Here is a 19,236-nt window from a genome sequence, read left to right on the forward strand (position 1 = left end):
AGATCTCCAAGAATAGGATTGGGCATTATTGTTGTAAGGAAATATGCTATTTCGAATGCAGCCAACAAAGCATTTGCTGCATTCACACACGTTGTAATTGACGACCCGTGACATTCTACTCAGAGCAGTTCACAACCTCGGACTTGAAATTATGAGTTTCTATTGCAAGATTTATCTGTAGCGGTCATGTGGTACATCGGTCATGAGGTACAAGTCAGAGCTCTCAGAAAATGTTTACAAGTTGTAATTAGTTCTACGAGAAAGTGAATGCTTGAAATCTGGTAATTACGGTAATTCCGACATGGTGTGAACCCATCTACACTTATTCATGCTTTACCAGTGGAGACAATTGGAGAATCAGTACCTGTACAGCCACAGAAGCAGAAAAGACCTGAACACAGGAAGACGTACAAAAGCAAAAACGAGTCTAAACTCGTTTGGCGCAGACAAAGGTTTTTTTTTTTTTTTTTTTTTTTTTTTTTTGGGACAGGTAAAATGGAAGTCACTACGAAATGGTAAATTCTTATTTTTTATGGAAAATTGCAGTATTTCATTTTAATGATTTATCTGTACACCTCATTATTTGTTTTAAAATTCATGTACCCCTGTAATCAAAATAACTTCCCCTCCCTCTTGCACCAACATTTCTTTTCTGATGACGTTTACTAGCGTGAGGGCGGGACAGCATATCACACATGAGATCGACCAATAGCAAACCACAACCATCCATTCAATTCCCAATGGACAAAATCAAGTCCAATGTTTAGTTTGAATAATACGTCACAATATGGAATAAAAGACTTTCGCAACTTCAATTACATGCCGACTTTAATTATTGTGTAGATTGCTCTCTGAAACTCATAAAACATTGTCTTACAACACTGTAATTGGTACACGAAGAACAGTGATGCCAACACTTGCTAAAGAACTTGCTAAATGCACCTTTAAAATGAAAAGAATGGGTTACACAGAATTCGATTTGATGTTGCACCAAATGAAGAGCAGGTTTTATTCAATAGGCATCCACCAGAAAAATAAAATAAAAAATAAATCCATAGAATAAATTACACATCAAGAAGTATGCATTGTCTGAAAGTCTGTAACTGCTTGTAATTTAATATTTCATGCTTCAAAAGTGAATAAAGTTTAAATAGATTGTTGTTGTTGTAGATCCCAATGAAAGCAGTACAGAAATAATCTGTTGTATTTGATATCCTTACTTTCCTTTCTTTAATCAATGTTCTTACAGTCTCTTTTTCAAATGGGCATTTCCTCTCTTAGATAGATTGTGCAGTAGTTTATCAGGTAAGTGGATCGACCTGTCACTAAATCACAGTCTTGAAAGGGTTGCACTTTATTTTAAGGCGTCCTTGTTACAGTGTAATTATATATTAAAGTACTGAGTAAAATAATAAACATGTACTTACTGTAGGGTTTGGTTTTGGCTGGTTGCATGTAATTATGCATAATTTCCTTTTATTACTATATAGTAAGTACATGTAACATGTCTAACAAGGACGCTAAAATAAAGTGATATCATTGAAAGTATCTGTTGGTACAGAAAAGTGTGGTGTGCTCAGAGTCTTTCGTCCTCACTCGCATCTGATGCTGAAGATGAGGATGAGGATGAGGATGATGAAGAAGAAGCCTAGGGTGAAACGACAGATGCTGGAGTTAGGATTTTCTTTTTGATTTAGTCATATAGTATATAGATATACCTCAGGTTTAGAATATGTCAAAACAAATACAATAACAACATACTGTATACTGTTCAAAAGTTTGTGGGATTCTCTTGATGTCACTTATGCTCACCAAGCTTGCATTTATTTGATAAAAATTTCCGTAATATTGTGAAATATTCTTACAATGTCAAATAACTGTTTGAATATATTTTCAAATGTAATTTGTTCCTTTGATGGCAAAGCTGCATTTTCAGTCTTTAGTGTTACATGATCCTTCAGAAATCATTCTAATACGATGATTTTCTGCTCAAGAAACTGTTTTTATTATCAGTTGAAAACAGTTGTGTTGCTTAATATGGAAATCTTCTAATTTTCTTAATCTAATCTAACTTTTTGGAAATCATTGTCTTTTCAGAATTATTTGATGAACAGAAAGACAGAAAAACAGCATTTATTTGAGTAAAAAAGTAACTGACCCCCAATCTTTTGAATTAATCATTTACATTTAAGCCATTCCAAACAAAAAGCATATTCAGACAGAAATACATATTCAGAAGACTTAAAATATAGCACGTTTTATATGGACTACTTTTAGAAATACATTTTTGGGGCTCGAGAACCCAGAATCCTTTTATCTTTCATTATATGGGAAAGAGCAGGCAATACTTTCTTATATAAGTAAAAATCAAATAAAAAATCAAACAAGTTTGGAATGACATGAGGGTGAGTAAAAGATGCCAGAATGGGAAAAAGTATTGTGAGGTATATTGTAAATGTTGAAACCCTTTGTTATTTTTATAAGGTAGTTCTGTCTGCTGACAATGGGAAATGTTGAAAAGCAGTACTGACCCTTGAACGGGTTTGAGCTGGCGGAGTGGCTGGTCTTTCACTGTCACTTTCTGAGTCTTTCCTCTTGTCCTCTTGTGTATAAGCTGGTGCTGGGACATCAGCGGAGGGCTCTTTATTCAGCAGTTGAGGGGTGATGGCGATCCCTTGTGCTTTCAGGTGGTCATAGGCTGTCCTCTCAGCCACTAAGAGGACCAGCGTGTTCCCGCTCTTGCAGATGAGGTTCACAACTTCCTCATGTGTGCTCATTTCCACGTTCACCCCATTCACCTCCACAACCATGTCCTCATCCTCCAGTCCAGCTCTGTCTGCTGCTCCACCTTTCACCACCTGGCAGAAAAATTCATGAAAGGATTATTTTTCTCCAAATGAAAAACAGTTACTCACCCTCATGTTCTATATTTGAAGGATATTTGTGAATATTATTTTAAATTTGTTTTCCTAGTGAGTCTATTAAACTCCAAATTGATAAAAGTATCATACAAGTGGTTTAATTTACTGAAATACTAATACTAATAAATATATCATATATAGCTTATAAGTGAATAACAAATTAAATTTCAGTCAAAATTTCAGATTCTCAGACAAAACTGAGATTTTTATTTAAAGGTGCAGTATGTAGGATTCAGCGACCTCTAGCGGTGATGTTTCAGATTGCAACCAATAAGTTTACAAGCGCGTGCTCGAATTTATGAGCAAGCACTGTACATAGACAGTATATAAACGGCACTGTGGGTACCTTCCAGACTGAGACGCAACACACCGGAGAAAGCATCCCACAACATGCTAGAAACTCAGGTAAACTCCCACTGCAACGTTACCAGGGGTGCAAACAGCGCGCTTTTCGGCGCCTCCCGCTTTTTTCACGTCAGTTTGGGTGACTTGTGTGAATCGTGCAGATCCGAAGAGGTTTTTTTTAAGGGGGGGGGGGGGGGGTTGAGAGTAAATAGGAAATAAGCGAATCAGAACACTGCGCGCCAAACCAGCAGTATGTGCGCAAGCGTGAACCGCTAGTGTTTCTGTCTCACTCTGGATCTGCCACTGCATCACATTTCTCTCTGCGTGGCGTGGAGTGTCCGTTTTTATGTCGGCTCTCATGTTAACTGGTTAGAGCTTGTGTTAGAGCACAATGCCTGCGAGACACACACACTTCTCGAGCAGCGCTGAAACCGCGTGCTAGAAATAGAACCGCAACCGACGCCTATTTTTCACGCGACACGCACGAGTGTTGGAAGTTTTCAGACAAAATAGAAGGCGCAAATACATATTAATAAATAACATTTTGATGCTTGAAAGTCTCTCGGTTTTGACAAATGCATATATAATTGTAATTTAAAAAATAGGCCTAATTATCGATTTTCAAATATTGCCCCTGTCAATAGGCCTACAGAACGAAATATTCTGTAGCCTATTTTGCCGTCAATACTGCCGACGTTGTCTTTGCTGTATCAGGCTATATATTATGTTTAACATCCAAATGTAGATGGTCTGTCGGCGCACAGATCTCGAGCCACGCAGTCGCAGACAGCACGTGAAGTTCGTGAACACCGAATTCCCTTTTCTTTCTTATCTATTTGTGTTTGAACAGACATGTGCTCGAAAAAATAAGCCAGTGTCCGTTTTAACGAGTTTCCCCGTAAACGCAGTCAAAATAAAACGGATGCGTGTCATTACCGGTATTAGATACGTGCATTCGTCTTAAAGGGACAGCGCCCAATATACCTGCAGCTGTTTGTGTCACCAAAGTTAATCAAACAACAAAAGAGAAAGAGAAAAATCACGTTTTGTCAAAAGATAAACTGTATTAATACTTAATAGTTAATTTACCTGAAAAACATAAAGCACTGCTTTATTTCTCATATTTGTGTTTTATTGTATTTATATTTATATTTGTATTTTGTTTTTTAGTTTCTATGCAGATGCACTAGGCCTACCCTACACAATTACCCCAATCATCCTAGAATTATTAATTCTTTACAAAAAGAGCTATTCAAATCATCAGGTGAAATTGTTTTCAGGAAGTAGCAGTAAAGCAAGTGCAAGATAGTTTTTCTAAATTTCATTTGACTCTATGTGCCTATAGGGGTGGGTTGGGGATGGTGGAATGTAGTATCTGGATATTTGCCGCGGGACGAGGGCTTCGATTACCTCTCTCTTTTTTGACCATACATGTGTTTGCACCCCTGGTTACAATAATAGGATACTTTTATCAGCTTGACGTTGAACTAATGCTCCATGCTCGTACCATGATAAGTATGGAACCCTATCAACCGTGCCGAATTCTGTCACTGCAAGCACCACTTCATATTTTCTTCAGGAAATGTACATTCTAGGTTTGTAGATAAGGTTTCTCCATTATTCAAATGCCCTGCTGATGTTGATCCGTGTTTTTTACCCGAAGTTCGTCCGATTCACGTCTGGCCTTACGAGCTTCAGCAGAAAAATTTTGTTTTTTGTTTTTTTATCAATATGTGGAGTTTGTGTTGGAGTCTGTGTTGTGCTGGGAGCAGGTCGTTTCTTAGTGTTATCAGACATGTCATAAGTTGCATAAGTGATAAGTCCATGTCATAAGTTGCAGTGTCGCCTCTGTTGAGTGCAAAGTCAGTAGGCTAGACGAGGCGAGAGGCTCGGGAGCGCGCGTGCAGGTGACGTCACTGGATTTTGCGGTAAATCTGACCCGGGACCTTCACATAAAAATAAGAATACTTGCTTTTACAGGTAATAGCAAAACCTGCAAAGTGGATCATTTTAATGTGAGATTACAACCCCTTCACACACATGCAATAAAAAAAGGATTCATTTTAGTAGAAAAGTTACATACAGCACCTTTAAATAATCATATTTTCAAATTGCATTTAATTTATCTTTGAACCAGCATAATTCTGTTCGTCATGAAAACGATTACATTTATTCAGTTAACAGGTATGAACATGGTTATAAATATGGCTAGCTGTAGAATGAGCAATATTTATTTAGTTAAAATATGTGAGATTGAAATAAACTGGGTTGATGATAAATGTATAAACTTGGTTATTGTTTATTTAAAACACGTTCAGTTGATTAGTACTATTACAGAAATCGTACCTATTTTCATTTTTTTTTTTTTTTTTTTTTTACCTGTTTAATGGATGTATTACAGACAAATATGCACCACATTAAGTTTATCATGGTTAACGTTCCATCCAAATGGATGGGTATTTTAAATCTTACATTTATAACTACATTTTGAGTATATGACACTTGGATTATATGGTTTGTGGACAACACTTATTATACTTTTATAAGGCTTTTATGGTGCTTTCCTGATTGGAGCTTGACAGACACCACACCCAATTTACTTTCAATAAATGGACAAGAACAGCACTGATATTCTTTAAATATTATCCTTTTGGGTTGTGCTGAAGAAAGTCAGTCATACAAGTTTGAAATGTCATGAGTGGACCTATTGAACCTATTGAGTGAACCTATTGAAACTCTGAACCTGTAAAAAATAGATCTAGACAAGCTTTCTATAAATGTCAGTGTAGGGCATTTCTCAGACCTCTTTGATGTACTGTCCGTTAACTCCCTGGATGCCATTGAGATGGAAACCAAATCCAGCAGCGGTCTTCTCCAGTCGGCACAGTTTGGGTTTGCGGTCCACGTCTGCTGGGACAGGTACAGCTGGGACAGGCGCAGGCACGGCTGGAGCAAGTTCATGCTCAGGATAGCCGGGCAGGGATCCTCTCATTTCCTCCCAGTACAGAAGTGGAGAAGCACCACCCTTGACATTCCAGTATTATTCAATAATTTAATATAGAATGTAATGTATAATACAAAACAAATGCAAGTGGAATATTTAAGACTACAATTTTTGGTTACACTTATTATGATGGTCCACATTAGACATACTATGCATACAATACTAAACTATGTGTACTCTCATTAGAGTATCAGTAGACTGTAGACTGTTAGGTTTGGGTTAGGTGGTAGGGTTTGGGTTGAAATAATTTGACATGTTTGCAAAGTTACTTATAGTTAGTAGAATGTCTGTTGGGGAGCATCAAAATAAAATGTTAGCAGATATTAAGCAGAGAGTCTACTAATGCTCTAATGAGAGTTAGTTATCATGTAGTTGCAAGTCTCTTATAGTTAGTAGATTGTCTAAAGAGGACCATCAAAATAAAGTGTACCCAATTTTTTATTTTAAGTACGCAGTCACCAGACATTGTACATTCAAATTCATATTTATTGCTGTATTGCAGCAATGTCAGTGAATGAAAAGGACTCACCAATTTGTACATTTTCATGGTTTCAGCATCCAGCACCAGGAGGCTGCACTTGTTTCCTCCTTTACTTATTTTGTCCACCACCTGGTCATGTGTGCAGTTATCGATGTCCTCTCCGTTCACAGCCACAATTCGGTCCATATCCTTCAATCCTGCTCTCTCCGCAGAGCTTCCTTTGTCTATTTCTCCAATGTAATGACCTGAGATACGGCACAACATATCATATGAATCAAATATTGAAACATGACACTTACTCACTTTATCTTTTCACAAAGTCTGTTATTAGTATTGGAATTCATCTATAAGTTCTAATAAAAATATGCATATTTAACCCATTTAATTAGGCAGCGGCTATTTGCACTAGCGTTAAATGCTAAATTTACACAAAGTGAAAATAGTATTTTCTTTGCACTAAGTGCAAAGGTAACACCTTATTACAATAGTCCACTTTAGACATTCTACTATAAGTAACTTTGCAGCTACGTGTCAACTAAATGTCATTAGAGAATAGGCTGTAGTAGATATTATTATCTGAATTGAACTGGTTTCATAATTTACACAGGTACTGAACCGAAATGTATCAACATTGAACTGATTTCAATTGAACAATGACTGTTTAGTATTGTCTTTTTAGAGCTGCTTTACTGTAAATGTTCATGTTGCCTCAACATTTTAAGTTTAGTCAACTCAAATATCCATGTTGTCAAGGTATAAAATAACACTGAAATGTTTTTATAGCATCATAGAGCCATTACAAACCTCTGCATTGTACGTTATCAAAATTCCTCAGTCACGTAATGTCAGTTTTACAACATAAAAACATTGCCCTTACATTGCAATACACTCCAGTAAGTTCACATGGCACCACCATGCTAAACAAAACGGTAGTAATGCAATAGTTAATCGAATCTGGGCTGCTAACATCAAATTTCCAGGACCCAGAAAATTATAATCCTGCTATATTTGTGAGCAGGGCACTTAATCTTAGGTTGCTCCAGTGAGACGTCCATCCATGCAATTAGTGTACTTATACGCATAATGAAATGCATCTGCAAAATAACTATCTAAAGGATGAAATGCTTACTACTAACAAAAATAATAATTAGCTTGTGAAATTAAATATTCAAATCTACAACTACTTTTACATGCATTGGCTAGTTAAAAAAAAAAAAAAGTGCACTGCTATAACACATCCCTCAGAAGGAAGCAAAAGATAAGCCGCCAAGCCACTTGGAAAGGTTTCATTTACCCAAAATAAAAGCTCACAAATAGCCAATTTTGAGTTTTTGGACAACTGAAGCAGATTTACTTTAGACAGCATCTAACTCTGACAGGGCCTAAAAGTCAGTACGAGCATGATAACACATTTGACTTAAGTGATGTGTAAAAGGGTAAATGTGAATTTCATGTTGATATACTATGGCAGATGGCACACACTCACCTGGATGTTTAGGATCTTCTTTCAGGATGAAGCCATAACCATCTGCTTTCTTGATCATGTCTGCAATGCGTGGCTTATGTGAGAGGTGCCTGACCGTGGCATGAGCCACCCCTGGTCGAAGGCTTTTGCTCTTGAAGTATTTGTCAGCATCCTCCTCCACCAGCAGAAGCATCACTCTGTCACCGGCTGCTTTCACCTACAATACCAAAGGGAATACATTATTACAATATTCTCCTCAAAGCACTGATATTTGGGGTAATGCAGGGTAAAACATTAGGGTCAAGGTCTTCAGCAGCATGCATGGCAGATATTAAAGAGGACCTATAATGATTTTTTTATTTTTTTTATTTTCATCTTATATATCAATATACAAAGCACAAAGTCACTCCAAAGGGATTTATTCGCTATATCACTAAGCACTGTTTCTGAACTCCCTGAAATGCCTCAGTTGTAGTCTTGAGTTTTCATCCGGTAACGTACACGTCACAATATTCTTCATTAATATAATTCTTACAAGGCATATGCAAAAAAATAATCGAAGCCTTGATGAGTTACATTAATAGTGTGTTGAAACTCGCGGTTATGGTTAGGGACATGACATTTCCAAAACAGTTGACCGAAACGGTTGACCAATCACAACACGCTGGTCCAGCTGACCAATCAGAGCACATTTAAAGGGAAAGGGCCTCTCTAAATGGATAGATCACCTAAAAATGAAAATTCTGTAATCTTTTACTCACCTTATGCAGCCTGTTCTCATCCCAAGGCGTCATATACTGACGCTTTTGACATTTCGTCTACATCGAACGCACATGGCACCCTTTAGCGTCAATATGAGACGCAGATAGATATGGGCCAGAAGGCGCCTCTTAGCGGTCTAACCCTAACCCTACACCAGACCTAAACCTACCCATAACCGAACAAAGCTCTGTGCGTCTCATATTGACGCTAAAGGGTGCCATGTGCGTTCGATGTAGACGAAATGTCAATAGCGTCAGTATATGACGCCCTAGGATGAGAATGCGTTGTGCAAACCTGTATGACTTTCTTTCTTATGTGGAAGGCAAACTAAGATATTTTGAAGAATGTCGGTAACCATACAGTTTCGGGTCCCAGTGACTTCCACTGTATGGTCAAAAAAATACAATGGATGTGAATGGGAACCGAAACTGTATGGTTATCAACATTTTTCAAAATATCCTCTTTTGTGTTCTGAGAAGAAATAAAGGCTACAGGTTTGGAATGACATGAGGGTGAGTAAATGATGACAGAATGATCCCTTTAAAGCTTTTCTGAAACCCTAAAGCAACTGTATTATAAAATTGTTGACAAAGAGGAAAAGTTAGACAGGAATTATTGTAGTTAGGATGACAATTTAACTTACCTTTTGCACAATCTGATCATGTGTGAGACTCTCTACATTTTCGCTGTTTATCTCCACCAAACGATCACCTAGCTTCACACCCGCCTGATCAGCTACTCCTCCTGACACCACTTCTGTCATGAACATGCCATGAGTACCTGAGAGAAAACAGGGTTAGAACAAATAACTACTGTGAGTACTTCATTTCACAAGCCATTCCAAATTTTTTAGACAATTATCAACATATTGGTTGATTTATCCAAGACAGGCCTGAGAAAATGAGTTAACCTTTAATTTTCTCAGCCTCAGATGACCATTTGCTGACTGTTGACAGCACTGGAAAACACGTTCTTGAGTTGGCAACCTGACTTGCTGACCATGAGCATTTCTGGGGATTAACTAATGACTGGATTTACCAGCGTTCGCCAGTTTAGAGGCAAATCTTTAAAATATATTCAGACTGAGGGAGAAATTTAACTTGATTTACTGCGTTTGTGTGTGTGTGTGTGTGTTATAGCTGTGGAACAATCTACTTTTTACACTCTTAAAAATAACGTTTTTTTATTGGCATCTATGATTCCATTAAAAGTCTTTTACATCCATGGAATCTTTCCATTGTACAGAAGGTTCATTATAGTGGAAACGGTGTGAAATCCCTCTTTTGGGACCTTTATTTAGAAGTGTACTCATTACACATTTTTCTTCACACATTTGATATTTCATTTCTATCATGGTCCCATATTGGTCAGATGGTCTATTTTGTTCAAGTAGTCAATCCTTGGCCCAAATTTTACACCAGGTGTTATGCTGTTAGTCAAAGATCTGTCTATGGGAGTTTTATAGCTTACCTTTGGTGGACTTTAAGGAGAAACCCAATCCACTGCTGGATTTTTGCAGATAACAAAGTTTGGCTTTAGCGGCTGGTGCAGACACTCCATTCATGGTGGGTTGGCTCTGACCTGACTGGGACTGAGGGTCGGCAAGATTCACACCCTTGGCTTTGGCTGTCTTATACGGCTCCTCTCCAAGAACGTACAATGTGACACTCATCCCACTCTTTTTCACCAAATCTGCAACCTGACCCGAGAAAAAGTCAAGTGTGAGGTAAAACTTTTAGAATAAAACATTGTTTTCCTTTCAATAATCACAATCATGAGATTAATTTAACATTTACAATTTTTTTTTCCAAATATGTCAAACCTGACTGTGCTCCAAATTGTCCACAAAAGTTCCATTGACTTTGATAATGCGGTCTCCATCCTTCAGACCAGCCAGCTCAGCCACGCCGCCCATCTCCAGGGCTCGGATCAGGTGACCCTCCTCGCCGTGCTCCACTCGGAGGTAGAAGCCATAGCCCTGTCCCTCTCGCTTGGTCAGAGAAATAATACGTGGTTTTGGCCCAGCCATTTTTCCTGTTTGGAAACATTGATCGATCAGTGTTGCCTTCACGCCGAGGTCATCTAACATGTGATAATATACTCTTCTTAGTACATCTGATGTTATCTTATCAGATGCTCACAATTCATTATATAACAGTCATTTGGTGATCAAATTGGTGATTGCAATATAGAATGTACCAATGAAGTGAGGGGAGACTGATTTCATTTCTCACTATACGCAGCAGAGTTATAATTGCAAAATGTTGTGCAATAAATCACAGGTGTTAGTAATCAATGGCAGCAGACAAGTGCAAATTAAACAAAGAGGAACCCTTCCAAGCTGACACGATTATGTAATCTTATGTTCTTGAAATGGAGGTGATAACTGGGGTAATATAGAATTATCAAAGGCAATATAATCATCGACCTTAGGGTTTAGGGTGCATCTGCCAATCTAGGTTTAAAGTCAACATATTTCACTTATATTTCTTAGCAGGTTATTTAGCTGAAAACACATAAAAGATAAAATCATTTCAGAGGTAGAGCAGGTATGTTTTCTTAATTAAATATAAATTAGAATTAAATTAGTTACTAAATTGAATTAGATATCAGCTCAAATTAAATGATTAGAGCAAGTATTAAATGTTTTAACCTTTTGATTTGTATATACACCAATTAATCATGCACAATAATACCAGGAATGTGTAAAATAAAGAAAGAAATAACATATAAATAAATAAATAAATAAATAACAGAGTCAGCGCTCTGACCCAACTGTTAATTGTTAACAAAGTGTATAAATGTTTTTATGTCCAAATATACTTTGCTCTAAAACGCTTGTACCTTGTCTCTGCAATGCTGCAATTACGATTACAGATCATGAAATCAAGAAAGAAAGAAAGAGAGTGAGTGAGGGAGTGCTCTGATTCTGTAATTGTTCATTGTTACCAAAGTGGCTGAAGGTATTTATTTTAAACTATGTTTTGGTCTAAAACGCTTGTACATTATCTTAGTAATTACGAATGTCAATCATAAAATCTTTACAAAACAGTAGACTCAAATGTGATGACCCGTCATCAAGGCTTCCACGGCTTTAGCAAGATTGCCTATACAGCCTTTGTTCATTTTCATAAATGTTTTACCAGGGAAAACTGCATAAACATAGCTGTAGATTAAAGCACCAAATGCCATATCAATTACATAATACCTCACACATCAGCTGAGAGCTGAAGTACACTTCTCACACTTGAGCGCTTCATGAACTGCTATATGAGCTGGTAATGCTTTCACACCATTGCATTATGCCTAAAACTACCTCCTTTCTGCTGTTTAATAATTAATGCTACTTGCTTCAAGTTTCTCATCTGGTACAAATAATTTGAAAACAAGAATTTCACTGAAGCTGTCAAATGGAAGTAGCATGATAACATTTCTCAACAAGATTCCAAAGGAGAACGTAGGGGTCCGGGTACAAAATTTCTATTCTATTCTATTCTATTCTATTCTATTCTATTCTATTCTATTCTATTCTATTCTATTCTATTCTATTCTATTCTATTCTATTCTGATAAAAGCTTCAAATGGCATGACTCTATATATTTTCCAAATTGTACGTTACATTTCTATTCCATTCCATTCCATTCCATTCCATTCCATTCCATTCCATTCCATTCCATTCCATTCCATTCTATTCTATCCTTAGAAAAACTTTCAAATGACATGACTCTAAATATACTTTCCAAATTGGAAGTCAAATTTCTACTCTATTCTATTCTGGAATAAAAAAACCTTTCAAATGACATGACTCTGAATATATATTTCCAAGTTGTAAGTTAAATTTCCATTCTATTCTATTCTATTCTATTCTATTCTATTCTATTCTATTCTATTCTATTCTATTCTATTCTATTCTATTCTGATAAAAATCTTTCAAATGGCATGACTGTATATATTTTCCATGATACATTCTTTTCTTTTCTTTTCTTTTCTTTTCTTTTCTTTTCTTTTCTTTTCTTTTCTTTTCTTTTCTTTTCTTTTCTTTTCTTTTCTTTTTGATAAAAAACATTCAAATGACATGACTCTGAATCTATTTTCCAGATTGTAAGTTACACCTCAAAGCATATAATATTTAAATGTATATGTATCTATGTTCTGAAAAGGAGTGTATGTCACTCACCAGCTGCAGTCTCCTCAGTGTCCCAGTCTAAAGGAGGTGGCTGCTTGCTTCTGCTCAGGTGTTATCTAGCACTGTGTAAGTGTGTGTGAAGGACTTTGAAAGGCCAAAGGTTGATCTAAAAGGTGAGTTATTTAACCATGTCCCGTGGCTGGAGGGTTATTCTCTGTTGCAGTGTGACCATACTCTACCCGAAATAAATTTTATACAAGTTTTAACAAGACACGCACCTTCATTTGTTAATCTATGAAGTCTGCAAGGATATCTCTTATCCACTCTATTTACTTGGTTTACATGGCTATTTCATGGCTGTAAAAAGAGTGTGTTCATTTTAGGTACCGTCAAGTCCACAATATCGAAATCCAAGTAACCAGACTGCACTAAATATATCTTGAAGGAGGCTTTTGCAGTTAAAATTACAATGCAATTCTAAATTCTTAGTAATACTGTAGTGCCTGTCCAAACATAATGCCCAGCCTTGGAAAATCGACGTCTTGCAACCAGTTTTGCTTCCATAAGAGGGAGCTGATGCTCCACTCCACCTGTCTCATCATTCATAACTTTCCCTAAACCTTTTGCGCACGTACTGCACAAACTCCTTTCAATGTCTCCACCTCTCCAGGATGCTCAAATCCCTGAATCCCACCGACACACCCCCAAACTCCCACCCCTGATGTTTAAGAGCCCATCATTAAATCCTCAGTCCACGCGCGAGAGACTCAGTGCCGCTGCGCGCTTCATCACATTCTCATACAGAGCAACTGTGCCTTCACACTGCTGAGCAACAACGGCTGAAACGTTTTAACCTGCATACACGTATCCTATTTCTCCCTGATTACCTTTTTTTTTTGTTTTGTTGTTTTTACTGCTTTTAAATATCCTCTTTAAACGTAAAATACTCTCTAAGCCACTTAGCTACTATTGCGCTCTCATTAGACACTTATTGTTGACTAATGATTGCCAGGAACAACTAAAATAGTTGTGGTTAGGTCCGAAATGGATTTACAAACGCTAAATGATACATCTGGAATTTGGGCATGTCTCCAGCTTCAGAACGGGACCTCAAACGGAAGTCTGGAGTTCCCCAACGGCACCTGCGGAGACGCGCTCCCGCTGCCCAAGACGGAACCAGCGCGCGCCAAAGGTGAGGATCTCTCGACACGCCAGACAGCCGTTTCAGATCGTTCATTCAAAGCCACTCGTTCTCGTTCACTCTAACAAAGACGTACCAAAAGCTTATCTTGACCATGACATTATGAAGAGGTTGGAGAACCCCCCTAAAAAGCGTGAAGTGGTTGGGGCGTTAAAGATTATAGCCCACACACATACAATAAACAAAACAGAATAAAATAAAAAAATTCAGCAGCTAACCACAAAAGTTAGTTAGCTAGAGCGTAAGCTTGCAAGGAGCCTAATCAGAGACTTCTAGGCTACATGTAGATAATACACATATTTGCTACCCATTTCCTCCATCAGAGGCTGCTGGGATCTCTGTTCTTGTATCAAGAAAAAGCCCTTATCATCAAACACGGCTATCATTGTTGCCATCATAGTGCTCCAACAGCCTCTTCAAATACCGATTTTGGACTTTTAACATACACTGCACATTCATTCTTCTTCATGATGACTCCAGGATGTTTATGTCCTGTATCATGGTATATAACTAGAATATGGCATTAATATGGTAATCATTCAGCACTGGTGTATATCAAATTGGTGTACTATATCAAATGGTGTATATCACATTACTAAAGGATTATCACTGTAAGGTGTATGGGGATAGGTCAATACTTCTTATATCTTGGAAAACTGTAAACTGTTTCTGGCAGCATCGGTACAGCTTGATTTGTCACTGCAGAGTGGGAATTCAGATGTCAGTGCGACATCTGAATTATACTGTTTTATAATCCTATGGTTTCTGGTGCCTTTAAGTCAATGGGAGATGATATAACAAAAGGATAATGAAGTATGTGGAAACCTGATTTAGTTTAGCTATTTAATTAAACCCACCTGTGATCAACATTTACATATGAGTGAATAACCTTGTTAGTAACCTAGAAGACTTGTTAGTGCATTAGTGTGAACTGTAATCAAAGCATTGATTTTCATGTGAAAATTTTTACATGGCTGTTGTAAATAGTCACATGAGTTTTTTTCTTTTAATTACAATCTCGGTTGTGCTACATGTGTCCTAGTGCCATATTTGGGATATATAATATTTAAAAAGTCTGAATATGCCCTGTTTCATATAGTAAATCATGATTACACATGTAAATACATCAGTGGTCACACAGTGATGACCAGTTGAGAAACACAGAGCAACATTTCAAAAAAAAAAAAAATAATAATAATCCCCCCCCCCATTAAATTGATTATAGAGATCTGATTATTTAGATTTCAAACTGCATTAAATAAAACAAAGTTAAAGTAAAATGAAGCATGCATTTATTTTTTTATTTTTTTATCATCAAATAAAGAAAGACAGAAAGAAAGTTAGTTTATTTGCAACATTATTTTGGGTATTTTTAAACAAACAAGCATTTTTTTACTAGTTTGGCACTTGTAAAATTTAGCAATGAAACACTTTTACTAGCTGCTGGTAAAGGCATGCTATTGTTTCATTAAGCTACCCAAGAAGTATAACACATGTGCTCATGTTGATGGGAAAAATTTGGATTGAACAAGTTCATTAAATTTCACAGATCTAAATGACGCCAGCGGTGCCTATTCAGGAAATAGAGTTTGCAGCATTTCCACTGATATTAGAATCACAGTCAAAGCATGTGAATAATTCAGAAGACTTCACTGCGTTCATTGGATGTTCATCCTCTGGGCATTATGACGCGAGAGATGTTTTATGACATGAAGAAGCAAAATGTACAGTAGTAGTAATTCTACAGACTTATATAAAAACATCACCTTAAATGTTAATGTTAAAACATAAAACAGTGAACTATCAAAGTATACAATATATCCCAAAGCATTAAAGGAGTATTTAAAGCATTAAAGGGTGCTTTACTGGAAGAAAGCAGAAGTTACATTTTCCTTATATTAGATTAGTGATGGACATTACATGACAGGCTCCAACTGCCATTTGCAACATATGAAGCCATAAAAACAGTGTCCCCAAGGCTTCAGGCTGTTGTGCGCTTTAACAGGATTGTAAACTTCATGGTTGTGATTTCTAAAATTTGAAAACTGAATATTAAATGAATCACTTCTAGACAAATTGCACAAAGTTAAAATAACATATAAGCAGAAGAAAACAAAACAACATTAGATGTGACTCAAAAATAAATAATGAATCATACTGGTAACAAAAACAAGTTGTTGTTCACCGCAATATAAAAATTCTTTAAACACTTCATGTGATTATTTCAACATCTAAATGAACTGCTTTTAATTATAATTTCATATACTTTTTTTTTTTTCTCAAAAATACTAGGCTATTTAAAGACTTATTGAACCTGCCTTTATTAAGTTACACCAATGAACATCATTTTAAAGGGTCAGTTGATGTCGAAACAGCTCTTTAAGGCACACACTACATATGTTCACATTCTACAGCGAAAACAAGCAATGTCTCTTTCTCTGTGGGTGGTTTGGAGTAAGCGCTTAGCATACCTCCGGGGTCCAGGCTAAATTTAGTCCATTGCCACTGAGGAGCCTAATCAGAGACTTCTCGACAATTCACATATTCGCTGTCCATTTCCTCCATCAGCAGAGGCCGCTGGGCTCTCTGTCGTTGGATCCATAATAAACCCTGATCATCAAACAGACGTCTGTCATTATCTCCATCACATAGTGCTCCAACAGCCTCTTCAAATCCACTGATTTTGGACTGTTAGCATACACTACACATTCATTCTTCTTCATGATGAGTCTATATGGCATGCACATGCTTACTTTGGCATCATCTCAGTGATTATTATTATTTTTTAATCTTAGTTAATCTCTTTACTTGGCAATGCAATATTGTCGACTTCCATCTAAATGGAGCATTTTCTCCTTTAGCATATTTTTCTCTGCTGACCCCCATCAGAACAAACCTGCGACTGATGTCAGCTATTTGTTTTTATTATTTTTTATTATTATTTAAATTGTTTTAGTCTTAGTCCTGTGTCAAATGCCCTTTTTAGTGTTTTTTTTTTTTTATATATATATATATTTTAGTCAACCAATCCTGGTTATTTGTTTATTTAGTCAAGTCTTATTAGACTAAATCCTGGTTTCACAGACAAGGCTTAGACTAAGCCAAGATTAGGCCTTGGTTTAATTAGGACATTTAAATACTTTTTTATATTTTTTTAACATAATTTTTAAAAAGTGCAAGTTGCTTTCAGTTAAAACAGCACATACATGCATTTTAGTCTGGGACTAGGCTTAAGCCTTGTCTGTGAGGTGTGTGTGGGTTAAAAGTCTGGGAATTTAAAGGTTGTATCAGTGATTTTGGTTTTGAGTGGTTGGTGAAACCAGTAGTTTTTGTGTGCAGATCCAACGCTATCTCACGACCAATTCGTACGAATTCGTACGAATGATAAAAATTTGGCTAATTCGTACTAATTCGTACGACCTCACTCGTACGAATTTGTACGATTTGTCTAAACCCACGTGATGGGTAGGTTTAGGGGCGGGGTCAGGGGTAGGTCATTCGTATGAATTCATACGAATTGGCCAATTCGTAAAATGTGTACGATTTTGCAAAAAACGTACTAATTCGTACGAGTCAGGTCGTATGAATTCGTACGAATAAGCCACCTCGTAGAATTTGTACGTTTTCCCGTGAGATCGGGCTCGCTGATCTCAGAGCCTAGGCTGCCTACAGAGACACGTTTTTTTGACGGCATGCTTATGGGGCGGGCAGCTAGCGGATCGTTAGGAAAGATTAGATGAATGTGATCATTTTTTTGGGGGGGCTGAAATCACTGATACAACCTTTAAGTCTAGTTTTAGTCAGTGAAAACTTAGTCATGGTGTGTAATGGTTAAACTGATTATCTCAATTATTTTGCTCAACATTGTACTGAGCATGATTTTTGTCATCTATTGTGCTTTCACTTCATAGATCACAGTATTCCTTTATCTTATCTGGAACGTTCTATTGGTATCACAGGTATGGTACTCAAATGGTTCCAGTCTTCCCTGTCTAATGGAAGTTTCTCTGTTAGTTTAGGATTTCATTCATCCTCTGTGGCTTACCTCATCTGTGGTGTAGGCTACCCCAGGGATCAAATCTGGCACCCCTATTATTTTCATTATACATGCTTCCTTTGGGATCAATTATAATTAGATTTGGTGTGTCGTACTATTGCTATGCGGACGACACCAAACTCTACATAAGGAGATAAGGAGCTACATATCATAAGGAGATACATATCTCAGAATAATCACAGACAGGGTGATGAGGGTCTTGAATCACCCTGAAGGGGTTTATTCTGAGATAACAACCATCTGGATGTACATTATCCAGCTTATTACACGGCTACTTGCCACATAAGAAAATAAATAGACACGAAAATATTGATCGAAGTCAAAATGTTTTATACAGTCTTAAAACACAAAGCTTCCACGGAGAGAGCAGTTGCTAGCGAGGCAAGTTCAAACTAGACTGACATTTAAGGGATATGGTACAGTCATACGACTTATTACGCCCGTTTCACACATACTCCGTGTGCAGTGCATATGCGGTGCGTGTTGCAGTGCGTATGCAGTGCAGGAGCAGCACGCGCAATAGTGCTTTCACATATGCTGCGTTTGCAGTGCATAACTGATCCGCTGTTGTAGGCTATACCACAAATACATACTCACTATTTGTATTTCAAATACAGAAGTTAACAGCAACTTTTATTTAAAAAAAAAATTTTGTCAGCATTGCGATTCTCTTTGTACACATATACACTGTTTAATAGACGTATTCACGTTTAAACACAATTTAAACAACATATTATTTAATGCATTACTTCTATAATTATATATTAATTTGCTCAAGCAAGTGGTAAAAATATTTTACCATGTAGGCTACTTATATTAAAATCGCATAGCCTACATTTTAAATTAAAACTTAAAATTGACAAAAAAAGCAGAC

The 19,236-nt window shown here is 36.9% G+C and overlaps 2 protein-coding genes across 2 annotated transcripts in view; one reads left to right on the top strand and one right to left on the bottom strand.

The window, feature by feature from the left end:
* Nucleotides 1–1,576: 1,576 nt before the first annotated feature.
* On the bottom strand, nt 1,577–11,007 carry pdzk1 (PDZ domain containing 1; the record flags this gene model as incomplete). Its single annotated transcript, XM_081368106.1, has 8 exons — nt 1,577–1,648; nt 2,532–2,858; nt 6,070–6,291; nt 6,800–6,996; nt 8,238–8,433; nt 9,622–9,758; nt 10,449–10,677; nt 10,801–11,007. 8 exons carry the CDS (start codon nt 11,005–11,007, stop codon nt 1,577–1,579), a joined length of 1,587 nt encoding a protein of 528 aa, XP_081224232.1.
* A 2,913-nt stretch (nt 11,008–13,920) lies between these two features.
* Nucleotides 13,921–19,236, top strand: part of cckbrb (cholecystokinin B receptor b) — a 48,342-nt gene continuing 43,026 nt past the window's right edge. Inside the window, exon 1 of the mRNA XM_081368363.1 lies at nt 13,921–14,296. Coding sequence (XP_081224489.1) covers nt 14,149–14,296 — 148 coding nt within the window. The 5' untranslated portion in view covers nt 13,921–14,148. The remainder of the gene's footprint in view (nt 14,297–19,236) is intronic.

This window comes from Scardinius erythrophthalmus (genome assembly GCF_964197995.2).
Source record: "Scardinius erythrophthalmus genome assembly, chromosome: 6".
NCBI classification, from domain to species: Eukaryota; Metazoa; Chordata; class Actinopteri; order Cypriniformes; family Leuciscidae; genus Scardinius; species Scardinius erythrophthalmus.